This window comes from Cnephaeus nilssonii (assembly GCF_951640355.1).
Source record: "Cnephaeus nilssonii genome assembly, chromosome: 22".
Taxonomy (NCBI): domain Eukaryota; kingdom Metazoa; phylum Chordata; class Mammalia; order Chiroptera; family Vespertilionidae; genus Cnephaeus; species Cnephaeus nilssonii.
This window is the reverse complement of record NC_137093.1, coordinates 11,040,731-11,064,981: the sequence shown is the minus strand read 5'-3', so window position 1 is coordinate 11,064,981 and position 24,251 is coordinate 11,040,731. Positions and strand designations below refer to the sequence as shown.

Genomic DNA, 24,251 nt, shown 5'->3' with positions numbered 1-24,251 from the left:
CCTGAAGCGATTAAGCGCCTGCCTGGTGGGATTCTCCTGTCAGCCAGGGAGCTTTGCTCTGTAGGCAGATGACACCAGGGATCTACGTTGCCAAGCCATTGTTTCCAGATGCTACCCTGTGTGGGCAGTGACTCGGGGACAGTTATCAGAAACACTGGTCTTAAAATCTTAAAAAGATCAAGCTGAATATTCTCTCTCAACTACCACTATTAATCTTAGTCTTAAGTAGTTATTCTAACATTTCCTCCCCATGTTTCATAAAGCTGATTTCCTCTTTCTTTCCTTTTCAGCAATACTGGAGTAACCGCTTCCTAAGCCATTTTGCAGAAATGTAAGGGTGTTCGGTTGCGTGCATGTGCGTTTTTAGCAACACATCTACCAGCCCTCTGCATGATTGAAGTTGGGGGGCGGGGGGAGAAAAGTAGGAAAAAAGCCCCCAACTCATGGTGTGTTACGTGGAGGAAATGTGTATTACCAATGAGATTTTTAGCTTTTAAATCAAAGTAATAATTACAAATGTACAACTTAGCTTAATGAATCTGAAAGCCTATCCAGAGAATTTTGGTTTCTTTGCTGCAAGAAGAATGAGGTTCTGAAACCTTATCCAAGAACTTAAGACACCATCAGCCAAGTCTCCGTGCTTCTCTGTCCAAAATGTCATAGCTTATATAAATGTACAATATTCAGTTGTAATGCATGCCTTCAGTTGTAAGTAGCCAGATTTCTCTACAGTGTCATTGAAACATGCTACTTTTTAATTGGCCCTGTACAGTTTTGCTTATTTATAAATTTATTGAGAACACTACAGGTGTTGAATGGTTAAAATGTAGGCCTCCAGTTCATAACTTGTTAAATTTTGAGTGTGCAAACAGCTATTTTGCGCTGTATTAAGTGTAACTTATTTAATGAAATCAGAAGCAGTAGACAGATGTTGGTGCAATACAAATATTGTGATGCATTTATCTTAGTAAAATGCTAAATGTCAATTTATCACAACGCATGTTTGACTTTAGACTGTAAATAGAGATCAGTTTATTTCTGTGCTGGTAACAAGCATTGCACAGACATGGTTTCAGGTAAATAAATCTATTCTACAAGTTCACAGTGTGGTGTTGATTGTTCTCCTATGAGAGGGCTGGGTGATGTGCATTGAGGGCCTGCAGCCCTGAGCAGTTTTGCCCTCGTATAGATAAAAGGAAGGGGGGTAAGTTGTTGGAGAGCAGAGTGGTAGAAGGTCTGCTTATGTGATAAGATTTATAAAATATTCCTGCCCTGGCTCCGTCTCCCATCAGTGGAATTTTCAGAGATAATTAACGATTTAAAAGTTGCCAGCTTGGAGACTGTGTAGCAGTGGAGAGATGGTTCTAACACTGTTCGAACCATCCTACCTTCCTATTGTTAATATAGAAAAAAGAACTGAAAATAGTACTGAAAGAAGTTCTAAAATTCATTCATTTGGTGGTTATTTAGTGCTTATCTGCCATGGGGTGGATATGCATGGGCCTCTTCTCTATTTTATACGTTTCCTAAGATGATTTTTTTGTCACTTAAAAAAGAAAAAGGAATCCAGGATACAAGAATAGTTGGATGATTCTATAAACCAATAAATACAATCCCTATCAACTCTACAGATATGGAATAACCATTTGATTAAATTTAACATCCAGATTATAACTCCCGTTTTATAACATGAAAAATAAGCCAGAAGTATTGAAACACCAGAATCACTCACCATCCACCATTGCCCACTACTTAGCACTGTTCTGGAGAGTTGTGGCCATCAGACAAGGGAAAATGCCTAGAAGTAAACAAAAAAGCAGCGTTCATATATCGGATCCATTGGAAGGAACATCTGGTTCTTAGGAAAGTTTAATTTGGGGGGAGAATGGGGAACTGACATCTTAATGTGAAGGATATATAATTTATATGCTAATGATACATGAAAATACCAATAGGTAATTTAATCAGGTAGAAAGGTGGCATTTAAGCTTAGTAGGTAAAAATTGGGTTATTCATTATGCCAGTGGTCATCTTGGGGGGGAGAGCTGTATCCCCAGTCAATTACAAATGGATCAAAAGACTTGGAAATGAAACTACATCCCCAAAAGAAAAATGTCTAAATGATATAAACAAAAGAAAACTTGAATGGTTTACACATATGATGTTCAACCCCACTGGCATATTAAAATCAATGAGAGAGCATTTTATGCCCATCAAATGAACAAAAAAATGGATCTTCTAATACCTAGGGTGTGGAGAATGGGCCCTCATATTGCAGAACAACTAGGTAAATTTACAGATGCTCTTAATATACGCTGCTGTTAGGTACATTTGAGGCACATCGAAATCACACTCTGCAGCAACGAAAAAGAAGAAACGGGAGGTATCAACAGAGATAAATAGCACTGCACAGTGAAACCATGCGCAGTGTGTATCAACTTCAAACTATGCAAAACAAGAGGACCATGTAATAGCTAATCTGGCCTTAGCACCTCTGTGCTAAGACACATGCACTACTAGAGTCTAAATCAATGCACAGCTTCAAGGGAAAGTCTTACAAAAAATGTCAGCTAAACTAAGCCAACTCCTCAGCTCCGAGTGGACTAGTAACAACTCCGAAGACACCAGCTAGAGGGGAGGTGAGAGGATAGTGGTTAGTTCCAGGAGGAAGGGAGGTGGGAGAAGGGCAAGTGGTCAGGGCTTCGCCTCTCAGTAATGCTTTGTACATTGTGCCTGTTTGTATGTCTGAGATTTAAAAAGCAAGGCATGAAAGTATCAGGAGAAAACATGGAAGAAAAGCCTTTTTTTCTAGGCATAGGACAAAATCCTGAAAGACTGATAAACTGACTATATAAAAACGTAAAAATTTCATATAGAAATGTAAAAATTCCAAAATAGACTAGCTCTCCAGAGTTAGGAAAAGAGATTTGCTGTGCATGACAAAGAGCATATTCCATTCACATATGCTTGGCAAAGATCAAACTGATATTGATCTCTCCCCTTTGCAGCTGGCATTAGGAAAACAAGTACTTTTGCTGATGGTAAGAATATAAATTGGCCCAATCTCTGGAGGGCAATTTGACAATATGTGATATTTTTGAAAATCCATAACCTCGGATCAAGCACTTGAATATTATATAGTTCTCAAAAACAAGGTAGATCTGTGTGAACCGGCAAGGAATGATGTCTAGTATATATTGTCTGCCCAGTAAAAGACTCAAGTGCAGAGCAGTATATAATATTCTGTCATTTGCTTTAAAAAGGAGAAAGTTAACAGTTTCCAGCAATGCTCGCTGAGAATAACTGAAAACACTGTGATACAGATGGCAGATGGTGGGCGCCAGGTTTCTCACTGGTGGGAGGTTACAAATAAGCAAGGGGAGAAGTCTAGAATGATCCATACAGTAATGAATTATAGTTGGAGACACCAGGATGAACTCATATTTAGCTTGATATAGATGATTCCATACAGGACTATTTCTAGTTATCCTATCTAATAAAAGCCTAATATGCTAAGTGTTCAGTCATCTGGTCGTCAGTTCAACCAATCAAAGTGTAATATGCTAATGATATGCTAAGGCCGCTCAACTGCTCGCTATGATGTGCACTGACCACCAGGGGGCAGACGCTCCAACCGATAGGTTAGCTTGCTGCTGGGGTCTGGCCGATTGGGACTGAGCAAGATGGGCCAGACACACCCTAGAGCCCTCTCGCAGTCCCTCCCCAGCTGGCCAACCTCCCTCGTCTCTCCCTGGCCCCGATCATGCACCATTGGGGTCCCTCGGCCTGGCCTGTGCCCTCTCACAATCTGGGCTGAGGGACCACCTCCCCACCCTGAGTGCACGACATGCACCAGGCCTCTAGTGTGTATATAAATATGTATTTCCTTGCACTGTCAACTGAGGGGTGAGAGCAAGGACACTAGTAGTTTTAGGTTTCTAACACCATTCTCCAATAAAAGGAATCAAGCCTCCCTGGAGAAATGGCTGATTCTAGGGCTGGGATCGGAAACAGGCAGCACGTGCCTGCAGAACACTGGTGCCAGAAAGTAAGGAAGCGCTCAAAATCAAAACAACAATCAATGATGGGGTCATGTCAAAGAGTCTCAGAAGCCAAATGAAAAGGCTCCAAATGGCCAAAGTTGGAGCAATCTGAGAAAGTGGCACTGGACTATAATCCAAAGTATAAAATACATTTCCACGAGTCCATAGTGTACATAAATGAGACTAGAAATTTCCCATACAGAAGAGTTCCACATAAATACTCTGCCCTCAAGAAGGGACACATAACTCCCTATTCCTTAAGTGTGAGCTGTACATAGTGTGGACGGGGAAAGTAACCCACAGTGGAGAAACCTGACAGACACTACCTCAGCCAAGTGAGATCATCTTGAGAGCATGTCCCCATGGTCTGAAGTGATAAGAGTGGCATCTTACCTGTGATCTTCCTCTCCCCTAAAGCATATAACCTCAGTTTAATCAAAGACAAAATATCTGACAAATCCGAGAAGACATTCTGCAAAATACCTGACTGACATTCCTTAAAAACTGCCGAGGTCATCAAAAACAAGGAAAATCTGAGAAACTCACAGCCAAGCGGAGCCTAAGGACACAGTGACTGGATGTTAGACTGGATGGGATCCTGGAACAGAAAGAAGCAAAAATTAAATCTGAATAAACTATGGGCTTAGTTAATAATGTATGAATATTGACCCATAATAATGTATAAGTAATGTGACAAATGTACCATATAGCTGTAAAATGTTAATAATAGAGAAAACTGAGTCTGGACTATATGGAAGTTCGAAGTTTATTTTAAAATGCTGGAATAAATATTTTTTAAATCCTCATAGAAGTAACAAAGAACTACAAAATGGTACATAATTTCCAGGCCAAAATCTAAGAGAGAATCAAGGTCACTTTTCTCCTAGTAAACTAAGCTGTGAAAATAAGCAAGGTTTTGAGAGCTCACAGAGCACAAAAGGCGAAATCAAAATCCAGGGCCCACCAAAAGTGGGAAGTCTCCCAGGACATCAAGCTGTGATCCTGAAAGACTAATAGTGCAGGGAAGAGCAAACCAGCAGTGTACCTGCCCTCCCTTCCCCAGCACTCAAAAGCCTGTAGGCAGCATTGCCTTGGTGCTGAGCAGAACCAGGAAAACATGCCCACCCTGGAGAGAGCGTAAACACTGGCGACAGAACTGGCAGCCCAAAGTCTATCCCGGGGGTGGTCTATGAAACCCCTATGTAAACCCTCTAGAGGATTGCACCTTCATTTTGTGTGTTGGGAAATCCACACGTTTATTTTTCAAAGCAGCACACAATAAAGGTTAACCAGGAACACAAGAAAACAAGGCACCTGCGTGAGAGCCAGCAGAAGTTCACATTACAGACCTACCCAGACTTCACATAGTAGAAATATGAAAGGTCATAAAACATCCATGCTTATAGTAGTCCCCCCCCTTTTCCATGGGGGGGTCTTGCAAAAAGAAAAGCTGAAAAATATACTAGACTGAGAAAACTCACAAAACATACATTTTATCATAGTTTCAGAAGACAAGAGAATGAGAAGGCTATTATTCAAAGTGATAGTGGCTGAGAATTTTCTAAAACTGATAAGAGAGCAATACACAATTGCAAGAATCCCAACAAATCACAAAGAGGAAAACTATAAAAAATCAGCCCTAGACATAGTATACTGAGCTATGGAAAAACAAAACCAAAGAGAAAAATCTTAAAAGCAGCAGAGGGGAATAAAAAAGGCACTACTTTTTTTTTAAATCCTCACCCAAGGATATTTTTTCCATTGATCAGAGAGAGTGGAAGGGAGGGGGAGAGACAGAGAGAGAGAAACATCATTGTAAGAGACACACATGGATTAGTTTCTTCCCGCACAGGGTACCCTAACTAGGGCCAGGATTGATCCTGCAACTGAGGTACGTGCCCTTGACCGAAACTGAACCACAACCCTTTAGTCCATGGGTTGATGCTGTAACCACTGAGCCAAATCAGCTAGGGCAAAAAGGCATTACTTTTAAAGAGTGACAGCTCACTCTCACTGCTGACTTCACAACAACCGGTGGAGACCAGAAAACAGCATAATGACAGCTACATTGCTGTAACAAATTACTGGCAATCTAGAATTGCAAACCTGGAGAAAATATACAGTATTTAAAGAGTCAAGGTAAAAAAAAGATAATTTCAGACAAACCAAGAGTTCTTCACCAGCAGACTCATACGAAGGGAAATTCTGGAAGGGTCTGGAGGTAAACAATCTAAGTGATCGGAAGAGCAGGAGGAGATAGATCCTGGCTAGCTTCAGATGCAGACACACTGGTCAGTATGTAATCAGAGGCAAGACCAACAAATCTAGAGAAGGAAAAAAATGAAAGAAAGCTAAAGGAACAAAGAGAACACTAGAAGATGACAGAGCCAACCTCAAATGCTATAACCTATAACAACATTGTAAGAATGTAAAACTGTTATTCCTGACTCAAGTGTGACCCAGATGTTCTCCTTTAGAAAAGCAGTCTGTGCTTCTCACGTGATTCCCCGCTGCAGGAAGGAAGAGACACAAACAGGTACAGCAGACAACCAGGAAGTGTCGGGATGTTGAGATTGGTTGCTTTTCCATCAAAATTAAAGTTATAAAATGTATTTTGTGCCCTGGTTGAGTGGCTCAGTTGGTTGGAGTGTCCTCCTCTATATTGAAAGATGACGGGTTTGGTTCCAGGTCATGGCAATAATTAGATTTAGGGTTCAATCCCCAGTCGGGGCATGTAGGGGAGGCCACAGTCAATGTTTCTCTCTCATATCGCTCTTTCTCTCAAAAAACAAAAAACAAAACAAAACTCAATAAAAACATATCCTCAGGTGAGGATTATAAATAAATAAATATTTTGTATTTTGGAAACTAAAATGCCTGATTCAGGACTAAAAATGTACAAAGTTTAACATATCTTTTGGATTTTAATAAATCAGAATCTGTTAAGAAACAGATTTCATTGAAAACAGAGTTTACATTTTTTTTAATTATATTTTATTGATTTTTTTTTTTTACAGAGAGGAAGGGAGAGGGATAGAGAGTTAGAAACATTGATGAGAGAGAAACATCAATCAGCTGCCTCCTGCACACCCCCTACTGGGGATGTACCCGCAACCAAGGTACATGCCCATGACTGGAATCGAACCCGGGACCTTTCAGTCCACAGTCTGCCACTCTATCCACTGAGCCAAACCAGTCAGGGCCAGAGTTTACATTTTACATAAACTCTGTTGACGAACTGTGCAACTACAAAAAGGGGTGTGGTTATATACACACAAACCTATGCAATTTCAGGTTATCTCTGGAACAATGCACAAGAAACTAGTTAAGTATGATTGCTTCTGAGGAGGGAACTGGGGGAAGGTAGGCAGGATGGAGGAATTTCACCATATGCCCTTTTGTAAATTGTTAATCTAATTAAGAAACGTATTAGACAATCTGAAAGTAACAATTTTATGGAAGTACAAAGAGCTAAGAATAGCCAAAACACTGTTGAAATAAAGTCACAGGGTCTTGCTTTCCCAATTATGAATAATTTTCATAAAGCTGAATAATGTAGACAGTGGGTATGGGATAGAGACACTGACCGTTTGTAGGAAAGAAAGCTTAGAAACAAGTGCTCATCTGGGACTCCCAGCTGGCATCACAGCTCAATGGGAAAGCAAGTAATTTTTCAATAACCAGCAGTTATGCATATTTAAATGTAAAATTTCAAAAATCAATAAAATTGGATCCCTAACTCATGTTGTACATATTGGAAGAATATGTTTAACTTGAGATAAGGAAGGATTTTATAAGAATTAGAAAGCATAGCCATAAAGAAAAAGATTGATAAATTCAACTACATTAAAATGAAAGCATCTGTTTAAAAAAATATGAAGATGAAAAAGCAAGCCACAAACTGGAAGAAGATATTTGCAACTCATATTCTGAATTATATCTAGAGATTATAAAGAACTATGAATAATAACTCAACAAAAAAAGTGGGCAAGAAAAAGGAATTTCACAGAAAAGGAAGCACAAATAGTTCTTAAACATATGAAATGATGTTCAATCTTGTTATAAAACAGATAAATGTAAATTGAAATCACTATGTTATCTCACACCCACTGTGCTGGAGAAAATTAAGATTTCATAATATCAGATGCTGGTGAAGAAGTGGAACAAAGAACTTCAGGCATGTGTACAAATTTGTACAACTTCTTACATCTGGTAAAATTGAGCACACACAAACCCTACACCCATTAATTTCTCCTCTGAGTATAACCCTACAAAAATGTGTGCTTATGCAAACAAAAATATATAAAGCAGCAGCATTTGAAACAACAAATTAGAAACAACTTAAAAGTTCATCAATGGAAAGAAACCAAGATGACGGCATAGGTAAACACCTAAACTGCTGCCTCGCACAACAATTTCAAAACTACAACTAAAAGATAAAACGAACATCATCCAGAACCACAGGAAAGTTGGCTGAGTAGAAATTCTACAACTAGAAGGAAAGAGGAAAGCACACGGAGAATCAGAGGAGCTGCAAAAGGCTGAGATACGGAGACACGCGTGCGGGTGGCTGAGTGCCTGGCTGGCTTTCTCTAGTGGGAAGGAGTCAAAAGCTCCCGACTGCGCTGAACCCCAGTTCCAAGCGAGACCCTGGGGACCCAGGCTTATACAGGGGGAATCTGGACTGTCAGGCGGAAACTCAGGGGAGCCGCGGAAGGCAGAGGTCAGGGGGCGCCCAAGCGAGTGCGCGAAGAGAGGACTGACTGCTGAGTGCGCCCCTGGCTTTCTCTAGCAGGTGGGAAACAGAAGCTCCCCACTGCGCTGAACTCCAGTTCTATGCGAGAATCTGGGAATCCAGATTCATTGGGGAGAAACTGGACTGTCTGGCAGAGGGCGAAACTCAAGGGCAGCTTACTCTTAGAGGTATTTGCAGTGATTACCAAGGGACACTGAGACCCAGGGGCCTCATAGGAGAGGGCTGACGGGAAGCCAAGACTGTCTGCTCAGCCCTGAGACTCTGCCCCATCCAGCTGAGCACAGAGGCTTTTGCAATTTTGCAAGTCTTGTCCCATAAGGCTGTCTCCAGCACAGAAGTTCTCCCAGCATAGACACAGCTGATCCTCACAGCCAATTGGCCTGGAGGTCAATTCCTCCCAGTGATACCAACAACAATCAAGACTTAACTACAAGGCTGTGCACACAGTCCACAAAGGGGTGCACCAAGAGTGTCCACCTCAGGTAACTGGGGAGGCCGAGCCACTGGGCCATATAGAACACCTAGCATACAAAGCTACTCTACCAACTCAGGGAAGCAGCGAAAATGCGGAGACAAAGAAACAGATCACAAACGAAAGAAATGGAGGAAAACAAACGACTGGATAGAGTTCAAAACCACAGTTATAAGGTTTTTCAAGGCCGATAAATTTAGAGAGACCCTCGAGGATATGAAAAAGGACCAACTAGAAATTAAACATACACTGACTGAAATAAAAAATATTATACAGAGACCTAACAGCAGACTAGAGGACCGCAAGAATCAAGTCAAAGACTTGAAATACAAAGAAGCAAAAAACACGCAACCAGAAAAGCAAAAAGAAAAAAGAATCCAAAAATTTGAAGATAGTGTAAGAAGCCTCTGGGACAACCTCAATCGTACCAACATCCAAATTATGGGGGTGCCAGAAGAAGAGAAAGAGCAAGATACTGAAAACCTATTTGAAGAAATAATGACTGAAAACTTCCCCCACCTGGTGAAAGAAATAGACTTACAAGTCCAGGAAGCACACAGAACCCCAAACAAAAGGAATCCAAAGAGGACCTCACCAAGACACATCATAATTAAAATGCCAAGAGCAAAAGACAAAGAGAGAATATTAAAAGCAGCAAGAGAAAAACAGTTAATTACCTACAAGGGAGAACCCATATGATTGTCAGCTGATTTCTCAACAGAAACTATGCAGGCCAGACGGGAGTGGCAAGAAATATTCAAAGTGATGAATAGTAAGAACCTACAACCAAGACTACTCTACCCAGCAAAGCTATCATTCAGAATTGACGGTCATATAAAGAGCTTCACAGATAAGAAAAAGCTAAAGGAGCTGAAACCGGTTTGGCTCAGTGGATAGAGCGCTGGTCTGCGGACTGGAAGGTCCCAGGTTTGATTCCGGTCAAGGGCATGTACATTGGTTGCGGGCACATCCCCCGGTGGGGGGTGTGCAGGAGGCAGCTGGTCGATGTTTCTCTCTCATCGATGTTTCTAGCTCTCTATCCCTCTCCCTTCCTCTCTGTGAAAAATCAACAAAATATATTTAAAAAAAAAAAAAAAAGAAAAAGCTAAAGGAGTTCATCAACACCAAACCAGTATTATATGAAATGCTGAAAGGTATTCTTTAAGAAGAGGAAGAAGAAGAAAAAGGTAAAGATAAAAATTATGAACAACAAATACATGTCGCCAAAACCGGTATGGCTCAGTGGATAGAGCGTCGGCCTTCAGACTGAAAGGTCCCAGGTTCGATTCCGGTCAAGGGCATGTACCTTGATTGCGGGCACATCCCCAGTGGGGGGTGTGCAGGAGGCAGCTGATAGGTGTTTCTCTCTCATCATCGATGTTTCTAACTCTCTAGCCCTCTCCCTTCCTCTCTGTAAAAAAAAAATCAATAAAATATATTTAAAAACACACACAAATACATGTCTATCAACAAGTGAATCTAAAAATCAAGTGAATTAAAAATCTGATGTACAGAATAAACTGGTGAATATAATAGAATCAGGGGCCTAGAAAGGGAGTGGAATGAAAATTCTCAGGGGGGAAAGGGTTTGGGGGGTGCGGGAAGAGACTGGACAAAAATCGTACACCTATGGATGAGGACAGTGCAGGGGAGGTAAGGGCAGAGGGTGGGATGGGAACCGGGTGGAGGGGAGCTATGGGGGGGGGGGGGAAAGAACAATTGTAATAATCTGGACAATAAAGATTTATTAAATTAACAAAAATAAAGACAATGCTATGAACAACTATCTGCCAATGGATGATGTGGATGAAATGGACAAATTCCTAGAAAAATACAATTTCCCAAAAAGGAATCAGGAAGAATAAGAAAACCTGAATAGGCCAGTATAAACTGATGAGATAAAAGCAGTAATAAAAAAACTCCCAGCATCCTCTAACTGGTTTGGCTCAGTGGATAGAGCGTCAACCTACAGACTGAAGGGTCCTGGGTTCAATTCTGGTCAAGAGCACATGCTCAGGTTGCAGGCTTGATCCCCAGAAGGTGGTTTGCAGGAGGCAACCGACAATGATTCTCTCTCATCATTGATGTTTCTATCTCTTCTCTTCTCCCTTCCTTTCTGAAATAAATAAAAATAAAAAATAAATAAAAAACTCCCAGCAAACAAAAGTTCTGATCCAGATGGTTTCACAGGGGAGTTTTACCAAACATTCAAAGAACTAACACCTATACTCCTCAAACTATTCCAAAAAATCTAAGAGGAAGGAACACTTCCAAACTCTTTCTATGAGGCCAGCATTACCCTAATTCCAAAATCAGATAAAGACACTACAAAGAGAATTACAGACCAATATCCCTGATAAACATAGATGCTCAAATCCTCAACAAATTAGCAATTTGGATCCAGTAATATATTAAAAAGATCATACACCATGACCAAGTGGGATTTATTCCAGGGATGCAACGCTGGTACATTATTTGCAAATCAATAAACATGATACATCACATAAACAAATTGAAAGACAAAAATCACATGATCATATCAGTAGAAGCAGAAAATGCCTTAGACAAAACCCAACAACCATTTTTTATAAAAATGCGCATCAAAGTGGGAATAAAAGGATATCTCAACATATTAATAAAGGCCATATGTGAAAAACCTACAACGAACATCATATTCAATGGGCAAAAACTAAAACCATTTCCTCTAAGAACTGGAACAAGACAGACAGGGGTGTCCGCTTTCACCCACTCTTGTTCAGCATAGTACTGTAAGTCCTAGCCATAGTGATCAGACAAGAAAAAATAAAAGGCATCCAAATTGGAAAGGAGGAAGTAAAACTCCCATTATTCACAGATGACATATTGTACATAGAAAACCCTAAAGACTCCATGAAAAAATTACTAGATTTAATAAATGAGTTTGGCAAGGTAGCAGGATACAAAATCAACACCCAAAAATCAATGGACACCAGTAATTCTCAGAAAGAAAACTAAACAAACAATCCCATTTACCATTGCAACAACAACAACAAAAGGTGAAATAATTAGGAATAAACTTAACCAAGGAGGAGAAAGACTTATACTCGGAAAACTATAGGACGTTGAAAAAAAAGAGATAAAGATATAAACAAGTGGAAGAATATACCCTGTTCATGGATTGGTAGAATTAACATAATTAAAATGTCCATACTACCCAAGGCAATCTACAGAGTCAATGCAATCCCTATTAAAATACCAATAGTGCCCTAACCGGTTTGGCTCAGTGGACTGAAAGGTTCCAGGTTCGATTCCGGTCAAGGGCATGCACCTTGGTTGCGGGCACATCCCCAGTAGGGGGTGTGTAGGAGGCAGCTGATCGATGTTTCTCTCTCGTCAATGTTTCTAATTCTCTATCCCTCTCCCTTCCTCTCTGTAAAAAATCAATAAAGTATATATATTTTTTAAAAATACCAACAGCATATTTCACAGACCTAGAACAAATACTCCAACAATTTATATGGAACCAAAAAGACCCTGAATAGCCGCAGCAATCTTAAGAAAGAAGAGCAGCCGAAACCGGTTTGGCTCAGTGGATAGAGCGTTGGTCTGCAGACTGAAAGGTCCCAGGTTCGATTCTGGTCAAGGGCATGTACATTGGTTGTGGGCACATCCCCGGTGGGGGGTGTGCAGGAGGCAGCTGGTCGATGTTTCTCTCTCATCGATGTTTCTAGCTCTCTATCCCTCTCCCTTCCTCTCTGTGGAAAATCAATAAAATATATTTTTTTTAAAAAAAGAAAGAAAGAAAGAAGAGCCAAGTAGGAGGAATCACAATACCAGATATCAAGTTATATTTCAAAGCCATTGTAATCAAAACAGCCTGGTACTGGCACAAGAACAGGGATATAGATCAATGGAACAGAATAGAGACCCCAGAAGTCAACCCAAGCCATTACGTTCAATTAATATTTGACAAAGAAGGCAAGAGCATACAATGGAGTCAAGACAGTCTCTTCAATAAATAGTGTTGGGAAAATTGGACAGATACATGCAAAAAAATGAAACCAGACCACCAACTTATATCATACACAAGAATAAACTCAAAATGGATAAAAGACTTAAATGTAAGTCGTGAGACCATAAAAAGCCTAGAAGAAACCATAGGCAGCATAACCTCAGACATCTCTCATAGTAATATGTTTGCAGATACATCTCCTAGGGCAAAGGTAACTAAGGAGAAAATAAACAAATGGGATTTCATCAAAATAAAAAGTATCTGCACAGCAAAAGAAGCCATCAACAAATGAAAAGGAAGCCACTGTAGGGAGAACATATTTGGGTTATTAAACAAAATATATAAGGAAATCATACAACTTAACAAAAGGAAGACAAACCATCCAATTAAAAAATGGGCAAAGGACCTAAATAGGCACTTCTCCAAAGTGGACATGTAGATGGCCAAGAGACATAAGAAAAAATGCTCAAAGTCACTGATCATCAGAGAGATGCAAATTTAAATGACAATGAGGTATCACCTCACACCTGTCAGAGTGGCTAACATCAACAAATCAACAAATGACAAGTGCTGGTGAGGATGTGGATAAAAGGGAACACTAGTACACTGCTGGTGGGAATGCAGCCTGGTGTAGCCATTATGGAAAGTAGTATGTAATTTCCTAAAAAAAATTAAATATGGAACTGCCATTTAACCCAATGATTCCACTTCTAGAACATATCCTAAGAAACCCGAAACACCAATCAGGAAGAATGCATGCACTCCTATGTTCACAGCAGCACAATTTACAATAGCTAAGATCTGGAAACAGCCCAAGTGCCTATCAGTAGACAAGTAGATAAAAAAGCTGTGGTAGCCCTAGCTGGTTTGGCTCAGTGGATAGAGCGTCGGCCTGCAGACTGAAGGGTCCTGGGTTTGATTCTGGTCAAGGGCACATGCCTGGGTTGTGGGCTCGATCCCCAGTGGGCAATGTGCAGGAGGCAGCCAATCGATGATTCTCTCTTCTCTCATCATTGATGTTTCTATAGCTCTCTCCTTCTCCCTTCCTCTCTGAAATCAATAAAAATATATTTTAAAAAAATCTGTGGTACACTTACACCATGGAATACTGCGCAGCAGTAAAAAGATCTCTTACCCTTTGAGACAGCATGGAAGGACTTGGGAGAGTATTAATCTAAGCAAAATAAGCCAGTCAGAGAAAGACAAGTATCACATGATTTCACTCATATGTGCAATCTAATGAACAAAATAAACTGTTGAACAAAATAGATCCAGAGACACAGAAGCATGGAACAGACTGTCAAATTCCAGAGGGAAGGCAGGGGAGGGTGAGTAGGTGAGAAGAGATCAACCAAAGAACTTATATGTGTATATGCATAACCCATGGACACAGACAATAGGGTGATAGAGGCCTGAGGCAGGGGGCAGGATCAGGCTATAAGGAGTTAATGGGAGAATAAAGAGAACTTATGTAATACTTTCAACAATATAGATTTTTAAAAACCAACAAAATAAACAAACAATAAGAAGCCAAAGACAGTAACAAGAGTGACAAGGTACATCAACTCCATGAATAAAACCTGGTGGAAACTATCACAACTCTTGTTACAGTGTATATATCTGATTTCTTATTAAAACAAAGTAGCCCTAACTAGTTTGGCTCAGTGGATAGAGTGTCAGCCTGTGGACTGAAGAGGGTCCCTAAGTTCGATTCCAGTGTGGGGTGTGCAGAAGGCAGCCAATCAATGATTATCTCATCATTGACATTTCTCTTTCTCCCTCTCTGAAATAAAAAAAATATATATTTAAAAAACAAGGAGTAAACATATGCTATTGAATAACAATACATACATACAATACATAAATAAATAAATAAATAAATAAATAAATAAATAAAAAATAAGGTAGCCTAAAAAATACCTCACCAACCCTCCTCAAAATTGTCAAGGCCATCAAAAAACAAGGAAAGTCTGAGAAACTTTCACAGTCATAAGAACCCTTTGGAGACATACTGACTAAAAGTAATGTGCTGTCCTAGATGGGATCTGAGACAGATAAAAGACATTAGGTTAAAAAGAAGGAAATTTGAATAAACTATGGACTTATTGTATCAATCTTGGTCATTCATTGTAAGAAATATACCATACTAATGTACTGTGGGCAGGGCATATGGGAACTCTCTGTACTATCCACTTAATCCTATATAAGAAAGAAGTAATATGCAAATTGACCATCACTCCAACACATAAGATGGCTTCCCCCATGTGGTCAAAGAAGGCCTCCCCATGTGGACACAAGATGGCCGCCACAAGATGGCCAGCAGGGGAGGGCAGTTGGGAGGGGACCAGACCTGCAGGGGAGGACAGTTAGGGGTGACCAGGCCTGCAGGGGAGGGCAGTTGGAGGCGACCGGGCCGGCAGAGGAGGGCAATTAGGGGCAACCAGGCTGGCAAGGGAGGCAGTTAGGGGTGACTGGGCCAGCAGGGGAAGGCAGTTGGGGGCGAATAGGCCTGCAAGGGAGGACAGTTAGGGGTGACCAGGCCAGCAGGGGAGGGCAGTTAGGGGTAATCGGGCCAGCAGGGGAGCAGTTAAGCGTAGATCAGGCTGGCAGGGGAGTGGTTAGGGGGCAATCAGGCAAGCAGGCAGGCGAGCAGTTGGGAGCCAGCAGCCCTGGATTGTGAGAGGGATATCCAACGAGCAGTTGGACATCCCTCAAGGGGTCCCAGATTGGAGAGGGTGCAGGCTGGGCTGAGGGACACACACACGCCCCGTGCACGAATTTCGTGCACCAGGCCTCTAGTTTTTCTATAAATGTAAAACTACTCTAAAAAGAATGTCTATTACTAAAAAACAAATGAGTTATAGCAACAATATGAATCAATTTCTTAAATAATGTTAAGCAAAAGATATGCTGAAGTACAGACAACATGACTGTACATTAAGTTCAAGAACAAGCAAACAAAAGTGTTGTTTAGGATGAAAAAAACATGGTAAAACTGAAAATAGAACAGTATAATTTTACAATTGAGCAAAATGAGCTCACCATTTGCACAACGTTCACAGAATCCAGGGTCAGCCCGGTCTGCATGGCTCAGTGGTTGAGAGTTAACCTATGAACCAGGAGGTCACTGTTTGATTCCCAGTTGTCAGAGCACATGCCCGGGTTGCGGACTCAATCCCCTAGGGTGTGCAGGAGGCAGCCAATTGGTGAATCTCTGTCATCATTGATGTTTCTATCTCTCTCTCCCTCTCCGAACCAATAAAAATATATATTAAAAAAAAGAAAAAAGAATCCAGAGTCAGAAAATAAAGTATAAAAACAAAATTCAGAATAATGGTTGCCTTTGGCAGGGTTGGGGCAGAGGGTGGGAAGAGAGAGGAAATAGGATGTGATCAGATTTGAGCACACAGCAGGTTTCTGGGATTGTGGAAATGTTCTATTTCTTATCCTGGGTGGAGTGTATAGCTGCATTTTATGTGATTCTTCAAACACTACATATGTTGTCATATACCTTTATATGTATGCTATATTTTGCAAATTTTACATTTTATTAAAAAATAAAAAAACTGCTTCTCTGGCCTCAAAGCAAGCTCTGTCTGGGCCCTGGTACACTGGAGAATTATTGTATAGGAAAGCCACCCTCCTGTATCTCCTTAGGGGTCTCGACACGACCTTGACCTCCAAGGTGTCTCCCGCTGGCCTTCCCTTAGCTGATGGAAGATGCCCTCCTGGTCAACACATGGATGGCTTGAGTATATTCCTGACAGTCCAGAAAAAGCTCCAGATGGGGACAGTGCATAGGGTCATCTCTGTCCCTTCCTATCACACACTGTCAGGCTCAGCCTGAGCCTGTGGGCCTTGGGAGTCAGTCAGCTTGTTTCAGCCCATCAAGGATTGGGCTTTAGTCTGGGCACCAACAAAGTTGGAGGGCAGAGGCCTCTCTCAGGACAGATCCCTGATTGCTGCCATTCCCACTCAATTCCTGGACAAAATCCCTACTGCCCCAAGGGACTGATAAGGGAGATGGGTGACAGGCCAAGTGGAATGAAGTCATGGGTAAAAGATGATCCAAAAATTAACAAATTATTTTCCTGGGCCAGAGGCCCATGCAGGACTAAATCTGGCACTGAGAGGGGCTCAGGCAAATCTGTTGATCCAGCACCAAAGGGGGCCCAGCCCATGGGCCAGAGAGCAAGGCTCATGACTCCAAAGGGACAAGATGTAGACCTGGGAGAGCCACTCCCCTCCTATACCCGCCCCCACCCCAGGGCTTGAGTGCTAACATCCCTCCCACAAAGCCCCCATACTCGACAATAGGGAAAGGGGACCCAGCTGTCTGAGTCCTTTTCCAAAGGAACATGGAGGCACAGACAGGCTAAGGGACCTGCCTACAACCACACAGCCAGTGACAGGCCACGGACCTGAGGCTTCCATCTGGTGGTGGAGAGAGGCCCTCCCTCTGAGAGGCTCAGTCCTCCTATTGGGAAAGTGGGGGTCCTCCAAGAGGGCCCTGAAGGAAGAATGGAAACTCAGAGAGGATACAAACAGCCAGCATCCCCTTTCCCCTGAAGCAGGCAAGATCTGACCTCAGTCCAGAAAACACTCCCCAACCCAGAGCCAACAGGGCCGTCCTATGGGGGAAGGGGCCCCAAATTCCAAAGGCCCAAGGAAGCAAAGGCAGAGTCCACAAGCTCACAGCTCCAGCAAGAGGAAGTGAAGTGGGAGTTTCCGTCCCATTTCACTGGGGTAGCCGGTGGAGGCCGCAGGGCAGCCTGGGCTCACAGATTTACTGCAGAGAGAGGACTGGCCAGCTCCCTTGGAAGTTCTAAAGATGATTATTATACCCTTTCACTCAGAAATCCTCCTCCTGGGAATTTACCCAAAGAAGGAAAGGGCTGTGAGCACAAAAGTCACCAGAGGGTTGTTTATAAAGTGACAACACCGGGAGTTTTAAATGGCCAGTGAGAGCTGTGTCCTGATGGTGCTGTCCTTGCCACAGGGTTTGGCAGCCTTTAAAACCAGCAAGCCTGTGTGCTGGATTTGAAGAGCACAGACATGTGCTTAAGTCGGCTATTTTCCCTTTAACTGACTATAAAATTGTGTAGAGATCACAGTTAAGAACGTATTGAAGCTACAGGGGGAAAAGCCCAGACAAAAACAGCCAACATGTCTGAGACTCAGTTTGCTCATCTATTAAATGGGTCTAATTCCACCCATGCTTCAGCGTGTGAGGCTAAGGATGTGATAACATAGGCCAAGGGCTTGCCTCACTGCCTGACCCAGATGAGCACTCAAGAAATAGCAGCTTAAGCAAATCAAAATGATCGAGTATTTATCACATCTAAGACTGGGGGGAAACAAAAATGCTGGTGACACCAGCATTGGCAAGGCTGTGGGAAATAGGCACTCCCATCTTCTTGGAGAGCAATCTCACAGAAACCTCAAAGCACATACTCGGAGATCCAGATATTTCACTATAAGGAATTTGACCTCTGCATGTTTTTGGAATATTATGCAAACATGTTTGTGACAGTGCAAACTACCGATCAAATAAACAAAAACAAAAAAACACAAATGCCCACCAAAGCAAACAGGTTACAGAAACTGTGCCATCCACAGAATGAGATTCTGTGAGATTGTCAGAACCAACAAGGAAGAGCACATTGACACCGCTGTGTGTACAGCATGACCACTTTGGTATACTTTATATATACATATCGTTAGTTAAAAGCTCAATACCATTTTTCTAAAGATAGTACAGAAACTTATTTTGCAGAGACAGGGATTCAGTAGAGATTGGGAAGTAGATATATTTTAAATTTTATACTTCTCTCTGAATTTTTTAAACCATGTGTTCATTATGCTATGAGAAAAAACACAGGGACAAAATGGCATCACTCATGCTAAAAGCCCATGATACTAAACCTAGATTTAATACCTGATCGAACTATGGTTTTAACCTCTTCTAGAGTCAAAATAGTTTAAAATATATTTTTATTTATTTCAGAGAGGAAGGGAGAGAAACATCAATGAGGAGAATCATTGATCAGCTGCCTCCTGCACACCCTCCACTGGGGGGCTTGTGCCTCAACTGGAAATTGAACTGTGACCTCCTGGTTCCTAAGTCCACACTCAATCACTTTACCACACCAGCTGGGCCCAGAATCATAATTTTAACCAGTCTGGAATTTTCTGGTTAAACACCAGTAATCTGTCACATGGGCCCTGAACAGGCAATCCGCATGATAAAACCCTCACCCTTCTCTTCCCCCATAGAAAGATGTCCCAGCCCCCGAAATAATCCTTTTTCCTTTGTCAGTACCCCCTTTACTCCTTCTGCCTATAAAAACCTTATATTTTGCACAGCCCTTTCGAGTGTACTTCAGAATGAGATGCTGCCTGATTCATGAATCGCTTTAATAAAGCCAATTAGATCTTCAAATTCACTCAACTGAATTTTGTTTTTCAACAGTTTATGTAATATATATAACAAATACTTGTGTTAACAGGGTTATTTGGATGGCAGAATTACAGGCCATTTCTTTACTGTTTTAAGGTTTTCAAAGTATATATAACAAAATTTACCATCTTAATCATTTTTAAGTGCAATTCAGTGGCATTAAGTACATCCACATTGTTGTGTCACCACCATCACAGATCTCCAGAACTTTTTCAACATTCCAAATGGAAACTCTGCCCCATAAACACTAACTCCCCATTTATTTCCCTTCCTTCCAGCCCCTTTTGCATGTCTATGAATTTGATTCCTCTGGGGATCTCATCTACAAGTGGAATCACAGTATTTGCCCTTCTGTAACAGGCTTATTTCACTTAGCATAATGTCCTTAATTTCCATCCATGCTGTAGCAGGACAGGATTTCCTTCCTTTTGAAGACTATATTACATTTCATTGTATGGATGTTGCAGCTCGTTTATCCATTCATCCATCCAATGGACCCTTGGGTTGCTTCCATCTTTGGCTATTATGAATGCTGCTGCCATGAACATGGATGTGCAGATATCTGTTCAAGACCCTGCTTCAATTCCTTTGGGTATTGCTAGATCATTTGGCAATTGTCCAAATTTTTTAAGAACTGCCAGACTGTTTTCTACAGTGGCTGTATCATTTACAATACACCAGCAATGCACGAGGGTACTCTATTTTAAAATTGTTTTCTTTTAATGGCTGCTAAAGAGACTGACTTGAGGGCTTTAGGGTTATTCCCAGTGTTACTGCCACTGTGTGGTTTCTGAAATACATGACATGTTCTGTGCTGGCAACAAGTGAAATCTTCCACAGCAATCTGGGCAACCCCACACACGTTAGCCCCGACTAGTGGCAGCCCAGGTGCAGCAGGGCCAGGTCAGAAGACAGAAGTCTACCCTTCATGCCCCTCCTGCTGCCCTGGGTAGGGAGGCTCCTGAAGAAAGTGGAAAACCTTACTAGGGCACTTACCTCTACAGAGGCCCTCCCAATGCCAGGTATTCCTGGCAGGCCTGATGTGACCACTGCCCACAGAGGCCAAGGTGAAGTGCTTGTTGAGTCAGACTTCACTGCCTGTCAGCAGAGAATTCGGTCCTGGGCAGCAGGCAGTTCTGCGGCTTTGGAGCTGGCTGAGCTGGCCTGGGCATGAGCCCGAGACTGGTCCTGGGAGTTGTTCCCACCCACAGAGAGCTACTTTGAGGCCTCCAGGAGCCCTCTGAAGTCAGGCCTGCAGCTTCTGGGGCCCTCCAACCCACTCTCTTAGATTTCTCAAGATTTGGACCAGGGAATACCTGTATTAGAAAAGAAAGTCATGCCCTAACCGGTTTGGCTCAGTGGATAGTGTCGGCCTGCGGACTGAAGGGTCCCAGGTTCAATTCCGGTCAAGGGCATGTACCTTCGTTGCGGGCACATCCCCAGTAGGGGGTGTTCAGGAGGCAGCTGATCAATGTTTCTCTCTCATCCATGTTTCTTTCTAACTCCCTATCCCTCTCCCTTCCTCACTGTAAAAAAATAAATTTTAAAAAAAGAAAGAAAAGGAAGTCAGGGTGGGAGTGATAAAAGATGCAGACTCCTGAGCCCAGGTTCTGGATTTGGATTAAGGTTTGGTACTGGACCTGGAAATCTGCATGATCAAGTTCGGAAAGTGGATTTGGGAAATAGTTGGCCTCATCCTCTGAGGAAGAATTCAAAGGCAGGGCTGTGGCCCCCGATCTAAGGCTGGCAAGGAAAGCTCCCGACATCAGCCCTGTAGGGACCATGTCTGCCAGGTCTTGGGCACACTGAACGGGTTCAGAATTGGAGTATCAAAGACCAAGTTGCAGGGCAGGGAGCACCCTTCTTTAGGATCCTGCCTCCCTGCTCAGCGGAAGGACCACAAAGAGAAAAGGACAAGGCTTCAGCCTAGTCTCCAATTCCCCAGGGAAGAATCGGCAATCTGGTATTTACCCTGATGGTGGTGGTGACATTCACAACAGGCATCATGCTGAACTCCATACGAGCTTTATTCAGTCCTCAGACCCCAGGCAGATGTGGGAGCCCAGGCCATGGAAGCTAACTACCAAGCCTGACCCACATCGCTGACAGTGGGAGAGCTGGGACTTTTAGAACCCAGTCAGTCTGATTCCACACCTGTGCTACAAATAGGGGGGGAGAATGATAAGAATCAGTTAAAACATCCCCATATTGGCTGTGCGAAACTCTAGGCACCAGAAGGCACCTGGGAGGCCACTCCTTGGCAGGTTGCTTGGTCTCCTAGCAGGTGGTTCAGTGGAACAGCCAGAGAGCTGGGTGGCCTGATTCTGTCCCAGCTCCCTGCCTACGTAAGGTTTTTCTGTTTGTGAGAATAAGTGATAGTGGTAATAGTACCAGTTGAGATCTTCAGCACTCTCCAGGTCAAACTCTTCCCATTCTTTGATGTGGACTAAGAGTATTCCCAATTCTATGTCAGGTGCTCTAAAGATGTAGCTTCATTTGCCTCTTCCACCTGGAACCTGTCAGGATAGAAACGCTGGAGCTGCAGGTGGGAGGGGCCTTAAGGATCTAACCCCAGATGATGCAGGGATGGAGGGGCTTGGAATAGACAGACTGATCTAGGACCTCCCAGCAGAGCAGAGAGGGCCAGCCCAGGAAAAGGGAGACACTCAAGGGTACTAATGGAAGGTATGCACAGGGCCTGGGCACCAAGGCACAATCTGAACCCGAGGGAATCTCAGGGGTCATGGTGATGAGACTGACAAGCAAAAATAAGACCGAGAGAGTGGGGCTGGGTTCTTTCCCCCAGTCAGGGGAATGGCAAAGAGGTTCCACCTTTTCTCCCAATGCACTGATAATGGCTGCTCAGAGGCAAGCTGAGGAAGGACATGAAGCTGCATCCCGGAGTGAGCACTAAGGCCAATGATCAGCGTCTTCTCCAGGTCACACGTCACCTGCAATGGCCCCACTGCCTGCTGGGCTCTTTAGAAACTGCTCCATCAAATGCTGCTGCCCAGGCACTGGTTCTCATACTGAAAGATACTTTAACAGTAACTTTTTGTCCACTTAAAATTACAGTTATCAGATGTTCTGAGCTTCTAAACTACTATACACTTTAGAACAGAACTTTCTCTTTACATCAAATTCATATTTTATACCACCTTTGACTAAGTTTGTTTTAATGAGAATTTGAGGTTAACTGTGCCACCCCCAACCCCACTTCCTCATTACCTATATTGTCAAAAGCGTCACCTTAAGTAAGGAGTATGAGGGAATGACCCCTCTGCTGACCCCACAGCAAATGCTGAAACCAGACACCAATCTCAGAGCTCCTGACAGCCAGACAGAAACAGTCTAAAATCTGGCCAAAGACTCTCCCCCAGGGAAATTTACCAATAAGAAAATGCAAATAGGTGAACCAGCTCAATGTTACCTGAGGTTCCCAATCCTACTGGCTCCAACACTCTGGAAAGAAAGGGAGTCTATTTATGGCAAATAATTCTAGGGTTGAAATAATGCATTGTGAGAAAGAGATAAAGAGAGAGAAAGAGAGATAATAATTGATAATGGGCTTCCATTCTGATCAACCCAACACCATTACTGTACAGAAAACAGTTTTATTATAATTACCCCAGGCGTTCATGCTCTAGGTCACACCTCTTTCTCAGATGCGGCCCAGGTTCATAGGCAAGTTACCAGATTAGGAAGTAGGAAAATTGTTCTGCAAAATAGCAACTGTCAGCTTAAGGCATTACTAATATTGCAGAAGGAAGCAAGGTTACTAGGATGATTTCTGGGACAGGAACCCTCTCTGAAAGGGCGAGCCCATGCTGCTGTCCTACTCAGGAGTTGACACTCTTGCTCTGAGTGACAGGTCACTCCTTTCAAACCCACCCACATCATCATACACAAAACACTGTCTATTCCTCGAGCTTTCAGATTTAGAAGTTAAGTTATATAAAAAGTACTGTCCCAGCACATCTGTGGGCCTCTCAGAAGGCTTACTCAGTCCTCCCTGGCTGGAGCAGGAAAGGATGGATTTATATGGAAGGTTGGTCAGGCTCAGTTTTAAAAAATGAAGTCACTACTAGAAATATGGAGCCAGGGGGCAGAAACCCCTGCTGCAATCACATGCTGAATCATTGTCCTCCCAGAGAGCGGGCTCCTACGGTTCTTTCAGTCCATGGAAGTGCTCAGAGCAGGGCAGGCCAGTGTGGCCACGGAGCTGCTGCCTGCCTCACTGCATGCCGAACCACTGCTCCTGGTCAGCCCACTGGGCCGCCTCACTGTCGCTGCCCTCCAGGTCCCCTTCTTCCCCACTCCCTTCCATGTCGTCCACATCCTCCTCCTGAGTGGCATCCGTGGGACTCTCCTCCTTCTCCATCTTCTGCATCCCCTCTAGAGACTTCTGGTCATTGGGGTCCAAACTAGGGGACAACAAAACAAAGGAGAGGCCTGAATCTCTGCCTTGCTTCTTGCTGGCTGATGCGCCATCTCCCTGGCTCACCAGTGAAATGACCACCCAGTCACAG

At 42.7% G+C, this 24,251-nt stretch overlaps 1 protein-coding gene across 6 annotated transcripts in view; it reads right to left on the bottom strand.

The window, feature by feature from the left end:
- Positions 1-24,251, bottom strand: part of ANAPC7 (anaphase promoting complex subunit 7) — a gene marked incomplete at its 5' end in the record, with an annotated part of 46,142 nt that overhangs the window by 2,812 nt on the left and 19,079 nt on the right. For 2 of the 6 annotated variants that reach the window (XM_079762983.1, XM_079762982.1), the window contains one exon: positions 23,268-24,146. In XM_079762983.1, the coding sequence (XP_079619109.1) occupies positions 23,957-24,146 (190 nt within the window). In that variant the 3' untranslated portion in view covers positions 23,268-23,956. Of the gene's footprint in view, positions 1-1,732; positions 1,799-4,589; positions 4,642-13,041; positions 24,147-24,251 lie in introns of those variants that run through there. The other 4 variants (XM_079762979.1, XR_013813052.1, XM_079762978.1 and 1 more) reach the window with 4 other exon arrangements.